Here is an 11,887-nt window from a genome sequence, read left to right on the forward strand (position 1 = left end):
GCAGCATTACTGCATTTTTGTTAGATTATATAGCTGCATTCAGCCTGGCGCAACTCTCTAATAAACTTGAAAATGTATGTAAAATGTACATTGTACTTGCATTGTATTAAAAATAATGGCGGCAAACGCTGTCTCACTTTAACATATATTTAACTCTTTTGTTTGTTTTGGCTTGAATGACATGTCATTCATTCAAAATAAAAGTTACTGTTAACAATTTCTATTATGAATTTCGTAGTTTTCGTTTACTTTATTCGTGTGTTATTCAGGGGAATTTGCTTAATTATTTATGGAATAATTGCGTAACACATTACTAAGCTATACAATGTAATGAAAAAGTCTAAAATCTGGTCGGTCAGACGGGAGTGAGAGAATTTTCATGGCTAAATTATTTTTGGATAAAGAAAGGGAAGCACTAAAGAACAATAGAAAGCTAATAAAGAATGCTTAAAGTAATTAAAAGTGATAGAGTATTGATTTATTATCTGGAGTACAAATTATAATATTTTAATCTATCTGTAGTGTTTTTTTTTCTTTCACACTTTTTATCGATTAATTATTATTTAAAAAGATTTAGATTATTTATAATTAAAAAGATATTAATTATGTAAATTGTTTTTTCTTTCAGATAACTACAACGTATCCCTAGTTTAGACTAGTTAGAAGTCTAACTTAGAAGTTTAACTAAGCCAAGTGGCTTAGGTCCATCTAAAAATTAATAAAAGAGAACCTAATAAGCAGACATTATTTATATTGATTTATAATACCTATATATATATATATATAATTATCGATAAAAAATATGGATTGATTCCAATCCTATATATTTATTGTATTGGCAGCTCTGATATTACGACATCAAAAAGAATTCTAAAGGAATCAATTTTGAGAAAATAAATGCCTTGTATGCCTTTATTACATCATTAGTTGATTATGTTGGTATCAAGATTTAGTAGAATACAATATAAGCGACATTTCTCATTATTTTACACTCACAAGTTTTATTTTCTTATTTTAAAGAAATATACTTATATGCTGGTAGACTATAAAGAGCTGTGTGCTCTTTATACAATTATTACTGAAATTATTAAATATAAGTATTTAGGCTGTGTTGCTTCATTTTAGCTGTTATAGTTAAGGTTTTAGTCAAATTTAAGGTTAACAGTAACGCTGACTTTAACATAGAATGCAGAATTTTTGGAAACTTGCCATATGTAATGGTGGAGACTTAACAAAGAAAATTGCATCGTGTATTGCATCATTCCTTTTTCATCCATATTTATATTTAGTTTTTTTAAAGTAGTCTGAATTAACTTTTCTTATTTCCAAAAGACTAAGACTAAATGAAAATTTCGTTTTTTCGATTTTTTTTAACAATATTAATTATGAATATATAAATTAAATTTTGATCAATTCCAACTTATAGAATAAACCCTGCTGCATTTTCTACCACTGAGTTGGTATCGATTGCATGCAACAAGCCAAAGCATTACTTTTGAGAGTGTTTGATTGTGCGAAGCGTTGTTGTAGTTGAAACATACAATGTTTAGCATTATGCCGCATAATGCGCTTTAGTGCTGTAATTGGAAAACTACCATCATCATCATTATCATCAGTCGGAAGACGTCCACTGCTGGACAAAGGCCTCTCCCAAAAATTTCCACGACGATCGGTCCTGCGCTGCCCTCCAACGTATAAACTACGGTAACTCAGAATAATTATAGTAGAAGGAATCCCTATAGCAACACCAATCGGCCTTTGAGAGACTTGAGCATTTGTGGTTGAATAAAACAACTGCTCGAGTAGTATGAGGAATATATATTTATTCTATTTAATTCAGTTACACGATATATATACAAAATCCTCAAAACTAATAAACCAATTGCAGTTGTATTTATAATAATTATTTACAAGAGGTTGTTATGCAACGAGATATCTTCACAGGGATACTTAGCTGGTTGAATTAACTCCTGAACAGAGGAAGTAAACCATATAGAGATTCTAAAATAAAAATAAAACAACACATACGACAGGAGAATATTGTTGTCAACAAACCTCTCGAGTCTGTGTTTTAACATGATTTCAGAGACTTTTTTCATCTACCCCGGCAGCAGAGTTAACGAGACCGTCCAGGGTGAAAAGGAGTTTAAAGAAAGATAAATGGGCACTGAACTCTGAGGTGAGGCATGAGGGCTTGGAGGAGATTGAAAGTAGTCCTTAATTGGAACCGAAGGGAATTATTCTATGTGTGAAGTATTCAAGCCATATGGATGAATGCCGCAATTTTTTATTTTGTATTCAAATCTTTAAGGATCGAGTGCTTGGAGACAAATTCTGGCAACAGTAAGGCAAACGAAGAGACAAACATAGACCTTAACGGCACGAGTCCCACATTTACGCACGGGCGTAGCCTTCAAATGGCAAGCAAAATCTACACCGGTGTGTGTAAATGGCTTGAAGGCTTCGGTCATCCGGCAAGCGTGATGAGATGACATTTCGGGACAAACATTGCGTGGACGCAAACGAAAGCAAGTTTACCATTTAAAAAGTCGTGAACGAATAACTCTACGAGCTGCGAGTATCCAATAGCGGTTTCGTAGAACTGACATCAATAAATCATCATCAGCGTGGCAATATGTGATGTGATAATGATTGACTAAAATAACTACAATGTGATTTTTATGCGTTAAAATGATTGGATTTTTGTAATTATACGATAAATGTGAGTGTTGGAGACGACCACCATCACGTAATAAGTCATTATCCCTAAAAGGTTTAAGACGTTGAAAAGAGGTGCTGCAATTTTTAGCAGCCTTGATTTTATTAATATCGTAACAGAGATGTGCGAGCAGTTAAGTCGATACAAGTTTTCGTTCAGCAAATTACTTTTTAATACGATGTGTGACTGCGATTAGTACCTAAGTAGTCCAAACCAAACTATCAGGAATCATTGCTATTTAACTTGTATGATGAGATGTGATGTGAAACTATTATGTATAATATGAGTAAAACGAAATAAACACAAGTTAACTAGCTCACTCAAATGTACAAATAATGTCAAATTATATCCGAATCGTGTGGACCAAACACATTCCGTTAATAATGATAAAGTCTGCATTGTACGTTAAAGAAACAATTTTATAATACATTTAACTGCAAAGAATTCATGTCTCAATAATGTGTGTACAAGATTTATGTATTAAATGACTGTATAAAATTGAAACCCCAAAAACAATACCTGCATAAGAAGCGGTAAGGAATTATGAAAAAAAATAAGAAAAGTATCAAAATTACTTAGTCCTAATTTAGTAGGTATTGAATACCATTTGAAGTTTTTTGAATTTGCTAGGTTTAGCTTACGTAATTCGTTAGCCAGACTATACTCTACACTGATCCACTTTACAGTTTCAAATGTAAAAATGTTTGCTAAAAGCATGAACTATCGAATTGACCACAAGAAACTATAATCCCATATTATTATCATGCTATAGCCTAAATGGGTGAATAAAAAAAAAAGCTATTATGAATTATCATGTCAATGTCAATTGTCATTCATAATTCTTTTAATTTGTTCGTATGTCGAGGAACTGTTCCTTTTTAGGTTCGGTGCGATAAAATTAAACAAAATGGTAAAAATTATCTTCGTTTATCATCAAAATCACCGAATGAAAACAATAACTTGTTTGAAATTCCAATAATTTGTTTAAGTAGATTTGTTAAATTTGTTGTATTTTTCGAATAAATTTTATTATTGTCATTTCAGTCCCTCGTCATTCCGGATAAGTTCCAACATATTCTTCGTATTATGAATACGAATATTGATGGCAAACGTAAAGTTATGTTTGCCATGACTGCCATCAAAGGAGTCGGTAGACGCTATTCGAACATTGTTCTGAAGAAAGCTGATATTGATCTTGACAAACGTGCTGGAGAATGCACCGAGGAAGAGGTAAACAAATGTTAAATTATTTCTTCAACTTGTATTAAAGAGATGAAATTTCAGCCAGTAACTATTTCTGAGTGGACAAGTACAGGGTGTACTAATTTTCCTTTGCTTTATATTTTCTTTACAACAAAAGTTATTAACAAAAGTTTATTTTTTAACTTATTTTATCAACCTTTGGAATACCTATATAACATAGACACAACATGACCACATACTGCTCTGAAAATTCGTGAAGTAACTTACCTGTGTGTTTTCTGTAAATGCAAAGTTTACTAAACTTTGTAAAAGTGTGGTACTATGCTATGAAACTGCAATGTTAATGCAATTAACATTTAATATTACTGAATAAAATATGTAAGAATCTTGTCAATTTAATATAGCAGGATATGACTACATTTTTCTGTAAAACATAAATTTTATTTCCTTTTCAGGTAGAAAAAATAATCACTATTATGTCAAATCCCAGACAATATAAGATCCCTGACTGGTTTTTGAATAGACAGAAAGATATTGTTGATGGTAAATACAGTCAACTCACCTCTTCAAATTTGGACTCAAAACTTCGTGAAGATCTCGAGAGGCTTAAGAAAATTAGGGCCCACAGAGGTATGCGTCATTATTGGGGTCTTCGTGTCCGTGGTCAGCACACTAAAACTACTGGAAGACGTGGAAGAACTGTTGGTGTGTCTAAGAAGAAGTAAACTTGAATAAATATTGTGTAAAAATTGTTGTTTACCTCATCCCATGTATTTATTTCAAATTAGTTGTTTTTGTATTGAAATTTAACATGAAAAAGGAAACTTGCACAGTATTGTACATCTCACCTCATAGTATAGCAGTATGATATCCTTTCATAATCATGTATGCAGTTTATAGAAATCATCCATCATCAGCTGGAAGACATCCACTGCTGGACAAAGGCCTCTACCGAAATATATCCATGATGATTGGTCCTGAGCTGCCCTCATTCAATGTATTCTGGTGATCTTGACCAGAATGTTGGCCCATCTTGTGGGGTCACACTAACAGTGTGTCTTCCTTTTTAGGTAGTAATTTGTATTGGCACCAAAAATAATTGCAGTTAATTTTAAAAAATGTACTAATGTAATGTATATATGTTACTTTACTATGTACATAAATTTGCACCTCTTACCCAAAGGCAGAGAAATTATGGACCTATCATTTTGACAGTCCTATCATAAATCTAATAACTGTTTCATGCAATGAGTCAGTGGCAAAATAGGTAGAACTATTGACTCTCACCATGATGCCCCTCTTGCATCCAACAGTTTTTTAATTACCTAATATATATTATTTTTATTTGACTCATTACAAATCTAGGAGCACTGTGATTCCTCTCGTGTTGTGTGTATGAGCCACGTGTGAGAGTGTATGAGCCACGATGATCACTAACCTGTGTGAACTATCTTGTGCTTGTGGCACTTTTCTTTCATAATATAAAAATAATCTTGTATTTTGTCTTGGCCCCTATTCAGTACATGCTAATTTGATTGTGTATTATAGTCACCGATTGATTATACCTTCAATCTACAAATTTGTGTAAACCTACCTATTTCATTAAAAATTCTTTACAGTCGACATACACAAACGCAACCAAGAAACAGCTAATAGTTAGCCTATATCTTTTTTACTTGTGCAGTTTCCTCCGCTGTTGGGTTTTATTATTTACAAACTTGCCCAAACTTCTTTAAATTATGTAATATTATGACCATTCATTTTTTGATGTTAGTTTGAACAAATGACAAAGATTATCTTACCAATATTACATTAAAAACTGCTTTAGGGTTATTATTTATTTTCAACTTATTTATTACAATAAAATTAGAAATATACAAATACTAATATATATGATTTCCATAATATATATTATTATATCAGTAAGTATTAGTACATATAGAAAGTCTAACCAAGTAATGCAAGGGACTTTGTCTCAGCCTTAATGAGTGTAGTTCTAGGACTTAGGAGGCTACCAACTCAACAGAGTTTCATTTCATTATTTTACATTATTTTTTTCATAGCAGCAATGGGCCTGAGACAGGTGAGAGGAGACAAGTGCCACTAAGCCCAAAATGATTTAAAAAAAAAGTACTTGCATATTTTATTAATTCATTTTTTATTCTGTTTGGTAATTTCTAAATCCAGAGTGAGTGTGCCACGATCCTTTGATATGTGTACGAAAATCCATCACCACCAACATCTATTCATATCAAATGAGTAAGCTGATCTGGCTTAGTGTAACTTGTGTGGGCACAACCCATAACATGCAAGGTTCATTAATGAAAGCCCATTGTGTGATGTTATGATACTGTATTTAAGATTATTACATAAACATAATATTAACAGTCTTACATTTTAAATATGTTTCTACTCATACTGTGCTATGATAACCATCATATATACACCTGCTAACAAAGCTAGTATTTCTTTGATCGATTGAGAGAGTTTATTATTTGATCCTTCCAGCAGTTCGGGAATCACTGATACAGTTGCTATATATATAAATCCACCAGCAGTAAATGGTAAAATAAGAGAAGATATTAAGCCTTCACTTGATCCTTTAAGGTATATAGATAACACTGTTCCTGACATTGCACCAAATGCAGTAAGTAATTGAAGAAACATTGCCTTTCTGCGTGAACATCCCGACTGTACCAGTATAGCAAAGTCCCCAATTTCATGAGGTATTTCATGTAATAATATTGTAATGGTTGTAATAAAACCAATATTATGTCCAGCTATATAAGAAGCACCAATTGCCAATCCATCTGTAAAGTTATGTATAAAGTCTGCAGCCAGGTTGAGATAACCAGCCACCTTGATCTCATTCTTCTTGACTTTCACCGATTTTTTTCCTTTATCATCTTTCTTCTTTGTGTTCTGTTCTGTTCCATGTGAATGGCCATGCCCATTGCTAAACAAGCGAACTGATTTTTCCACAACTAGGAATGTTATGATTCCACCTAAAACACCTAGACCAACAGTCAAATCATGGGGTTCATGATGTTCATTGTCATGCGAATGGGAATGACTATGACTATGTCCTTCAACAGTACTCGAAACTAGTGCATGTGGTATTAAATGCAAAAATGCATCACCAAGAAGTCCACCAGAGGCAAATGATAGCAACACTTTTAATAATGGTTGTTTTTCCACCGTACCATCGACAGGGATAAAGAATAATATAAAAAATGGCACAATACTGATAAAAACAGTTGAAGTCAACGCTTTCACATACAAGTCATAATCCGATTCGGAAATATTTTTATCAAAACTTTTCTCATTTGCTTCCTTACTGTATTTGAATGCCGGTGAATCGTGTGAATGTGAATGTCCAAATACTTCAAGTAATGTAAAGATTGAAATCAGCCATAATGTAAACACGATTTTATTTCCTTTTCGCATTGTAATAATTTCGGAATAAAAAAGTGATCAGCAGTTACCACACAAAAACCAAATAACATAGGTATCGTGTAGTCCAATGTTTAACAATTTACACTTCGCCAGTATCTATCTTTCGGCTTTTATATTTTGAATTCGATTGCTTTCAGCTTTGCTTGGTTATCAATTAATGTTCAAAGTTGTCACGTGTCACCTAGGCTTTGTAGTTTTTTTTTTCACTCCTTTTTAGAGACTTTGGCTCGCACATTCCATGCATCCGCCAGCTTCAAGTTTTCTTTCATCGATTCACATTGCAAATTTTCTTGTATGTTCATGTATCAAAGTGTTTTTAATTATTTTAAGGTAGGGAAACGAATCGCGTTACAAAAATGTACAACACGAGAATTTTGATATTTGATATGGTTAAGATAAATGTTAAGGTAAATAAATATATACAAAAAACAGATGAATACATTATTTACAATTTAATATTATTGTTATAAATAGCAATAATATTAAATTGTAAATATTAAATTATATCTAGAAAGTATACTATACAATATAGGATCAACAGAACTCAGAAGGGTTTTTATAGAAGTGGGGAAAGAGACACGGATGGATATCAAACTATCTAAAAAGGAAGTTCGGTCATATTTAGGACAGGAAAAGAATAAGTGATCCAGATCCCCAAAGTCATGTCCGCATTCACATTGTGGACTATCTATAATATGAAACCTTGCAAGGTGGGCCGGACAAGTGGTGTGTCCAAGGCGCATTCTTATCAATATGGTGGTAATGATTTTATCAAGTTTAATGACAGAGAACCATGACTTGTTAGGAATTATTTGTTGAATTTCGCAATAATTTTTGCCTTTAAATTGGCCACTCTCTGCCCAGACTTTACCCCAAGAGGCCCTGAGATAAAGACCAGAAAGAACAGCTATCCATAAATCCTGAGTATATATTTTAAAGGGGAATTTGTCACCACACACCACAGCTCTTCATTTGCAAGTATGTCGGCTATTTCGTTGCCTATTATGCCATAGTGGCTAGGTATCTAGACAAAAGTGACTGAAAGACCTTTTGTTGAACACTCGTAAAGATTACTTCTAATGTCTGCTATAATAGGAAAAAATGATTTTGATTTGAAGGGAAATCTCAAAAGAGCCTGTAAAGCACTCTTGGAATCACATAAAATTAAACTATTTTTAAGTTTACAAAGTAAAACATGTTCTAATGCTTTGGCGATGCCAAGACATTCAGCAGTAAAAACTGACGTGGTAGATGGGCATTTTATTTTTTGGACAATATTATATTGGGCATAATAAACTCCTACTCCTACAAAATCTTCTGACTTGTGTTTTGACGCATCGGTATAAATATGATTCTTTAACAACAGAATTAAAATAATTATTGGCATTATATTTTTCAATATTTGCAAGATAATGAACAGTCGGAATGGTAGATAAGGTTTCATATTTACATTTAAATAAATCAAGCTTTGGAGATCGATGTATCGGGTAGTGAATCGATTTATACCTCAAATAACTTTTTACCAAACAAGGTAGTGGCTTGTTATTCCAATAACTTGATGATTCAATGAGATCCGTGAGAGTATTTAATTTGGTTATCAAGGGGCTATTTGAAAATTGCAAAACACGAAAAAATAGACGATCAGACAAAAACTGGCGCCTTAAATAAAGCGGGGGTTCGTTACACTCTACTTGTAATGCATTCAAAGGACTCGATTTCATGGCTCCAGTTATTATTCTCATAGCTTTTGATTGGATAGAATCTAGTTTTTTTAGACCTGCTGAATTACAGGGCTCTAACAAGAAGGTTCCGTAATCAAGGATACTCCGTACTGTAGCATTGTAAAGTAGCTTCAGGGAAAACGGATGTGCACCCCACCAAACACCAGAGAGGCATCTCATTAAATTAAGAAGCTTTTCACATTTAGTAACTACGTATTCACAATGAGCCATTCCTGTCAGTTTTGAATCTAAAACGACTCCCAAAAACTTGACATGGTTATTAGTTGGTATTCGACGATTATCGTAAATTATGGAAATTGGAGGATGTAAACGTTGACGCGTGAAGATTACTACCGAACTTTTAAGAGGTGAAATGCTGAGACCATTTTCATCCATCCAAAGTTTTAAACAATCGAATATCAAAAGGAATTTGATATTCGGCTACATAATGAACTAAATGTGTTACCCATGGCATATATTACTAAATCATCAGCATATTGAAGCATGTTAATAGAGTTCGAGAGTGAAGATTCCAAGTCGTGAGTATATAGGTTAAAAAGTATCGGACTGAGTACAGATCCTTGTGGAAGTCCTTTCCACACAAGTCTACTTTGATCCCGTTGTTGGTCAAGTTTTATTGTTCTACCTGACAGAAGGTTTATAATAAAGTTTGTTAGAATATCCGGAATAGCAAGTTTATTCATTTTATATTGAAGAATATGCAGATTGACATTATCATAAGCTGATTGCAAGTCTAAAAAGACTGCAATAGCTGATTCATTACGTGTAAAATCCCATCGTATATCTGTCGTAAAAGTACCCACACTATCTAAAGTGCTCCTACCTTTCCTGAATCCAAACTGTGATTCGGGTAGTATTCCACGATTTTCAATGAACCATTCAAGACGATTTTTTACCAAATTCTCAGCAATTTTTGCGATTACAGGTGATAATGCTATTGGGCGATATGATGATGCTAGACTCGGTGACTTGTCTGGTTTAAGAATGGAAATAATAATTTGCGATTTCCAAGAAGGCGGAACATTGCCCGATAGAATTATTTTATTAATTAAATCCAAGTAATACTGAAGAGAAGCTTGACTAAGGTTTGCTAAAAAAGAATATGGAATACCATCTTTACCTGGGGCAGAGTCTTTGATCGAAGTTCAAGCACTTTGTACTTCTTGCATAGTGAAGGAAGAATTAATAATACATTGGTTTTGGAAGATGTACGAAGTAATATTACTACAAAAAAGGTTGTGTTCCGGAACGAAGGGGGAGCTAGACGATCCAAAAATGTTTCGCTTAAATTTGGAGCTAATGATATAATACGATTATCACTGATACCATTTCTAAATCGTCTTATATTTTGCCAAAGAATAGATGGATTAACATGAGGAGAAATGGATAGGTAAATTTTTTTCCATCCCTGCATTTTTTTTTCTTTTAGTAGTTTGCGTGCACTTGATATAGCATCAGACACGGCGCTAAAGTTTTCGTCTGATATGTCTCTATTGTACCGTTTCTCAGCTTCTTTTCTTAATTTAACTATTTCAGTACATTCTTTATCCCACCAAGGTGGAGAAGGGATATGGCGACTAGGTGACTTTTTCAAAGGAAATGTTTCATCTGCAGCTTGTAGTAGTGCACTTGTAAATGCATTGCTACTATTATTAACTCCATGCGATAAATTGGGTAAATTCAAAATATCAACGGCTCTTTTAAATTTATCCCATAATTTTTCAATTTTGAGTTTATATTTCAAACGTGGCTTTCTGTAAGAATTCTGTAAGTAACGCGAATCATTAGTTGGAAATGAAAAAACAATTGCGAAATGATCACTTCCATGTGAGCTTGATAACGTATGCCATGTCATACATGAAGCTAAACTTGGCAAAGAAAGAGAAAGATCTATTGCACTAATATTTTCGTTTGGTCCTGTGCGTGTGGTAGGAGCACCAGAATTAAGTATACAAATATTATGAGAATCAAGTATGTCTAACAACATTTCACCACAATATGTAGAGATAGAACATCCCCAAGAAATATGATGGGAGTTGAAATCTCCTAAAATTATAAAAGGACGAGGAAGACGTGTGATAAGACTGTTAAGTTGTGAAGAGCTGAAGAAGAAGCAGAAGGAACATGTATAGAAACTACGCAAATATTATTAATCTGTGCTGCTACCACGGAGAAATTACTATAGGTAGGAAGTGATAGAGGATAGAAAGAGATAAGCTTAAGCCAAGTCTCAGAGAGTGCAAATAAACATGCCCTAGACTTGTTTATTAAGTATATTATTTCAGATTTTTTAGAAACTGCACTTCTACAGTTCCATTGTAGAATTTTTTGAAGTACTGCCATTTTTAAGGGTTTCTGGATTGTTGAACATATCGATTATAGATGCAACGTTGTACGGTATTTTAATATTAGACTGGGTTAATGTCTGAATGAGAATTTGAATGATATCTGATGTAGTCAATTTGGAAGTATTTTCCAATGCACAGCCATCTTGGACTGCAGGAGTATGAAATTCTTTGATTATATTTTGATAAGCCTCTTGATCATAACCTTTATTTGAGTTAGGGGGTGTACGACGATTTCTAAAGATTGTTTTCCTATATGAACTATTTGGCTGTGACTGATGAGATGAATGAGGGCGAGTAGACAGATGGACTGGAGTATTATAAGAAACTGATGTTCTTCCTGCTATATAAGCATAGGAATTATTAATAGGAAAAATCAACTTTGCTGCTTCCTCATATGAGATGCATTTTTGTGCCATAGA

General features: G+C 33.3%; 2 protein-coding genes across 2 annotated transcripts; one reads left to right on the forward strand and one right to left on the reverse strand.

Annotated features, from left to right (window-relative positions):
* The first annotated feature begins 3,473 nt into the window (after positions 1-3,473).
* LOC126969017 (40S ribosomal protein S18) lies at positions 3,474-4,671 on the forward strand. Its single transcript, XM_050814287.1, has 3 exons — positions 3,474-3,629; positions 3,764-3,949; positions 4,378-4,671. Exons 1-3 carry the CDS (start codon positions 3,627-3,629, stop codon positions 4,645-4,647), a joined length of 459 nt encoding a protein of 152 aa, XP_050670244.1. The 5' UTR covers positions 3,474-3,626; the 3' UTR covers positions 4,648-4,671.
* Positions 4,672-6,254: 1,583 nt separating this feature from the next.
* Positions 6,255-7,558, reverse strand: LOC126968969 (zinc transporter zipt-7.2). The gene has a single exon (XM_050814227.1). It carries the CDS (start codon positions 7,367-7,369, stop codon positions 6,332-6,334), a length of 1,038 nt encoding a protein of 345 aa, XP_050670184.1. The 5' UTR covers positions 7,370-7,558; the 3' UTR covers positions 6,255-6,331.
* Positions 7,559-11,887: the final 4,329 nt, after the last annotated feature.

The sequence above is a fragment of the Leptidea sinapis genome, chromosome 17, assembly GCF_905404315.1.
Source record: "Leptidea sinapis chromosome 17, ilLepSina1.1, whole genome shotgun sequence".
NCBI lineage: Eukaryota > Metazoa > Arthropoda > Insecta > Lepidoptera > Pieridae > Leptidea > Leptidea sinapis.

Coding starts and splice junctions, on each gene's coding strand:
- LOC126969017 (XM_050814287.1), top strand. Junction 3,950..4,377: donor GAGAATGCACCGAGGAAGAG/GTAAACAAATGT, acceptor TTTCCTTTTCAG/GTAGAAAAAATAATCACTAT.
- LOC126968969 (XM_050814227.1), bottom strand. CDS start 7,369: ATGCGAAAAGGAAATAAAATCGTGTTTACATTATGGCTGATTTCAATC.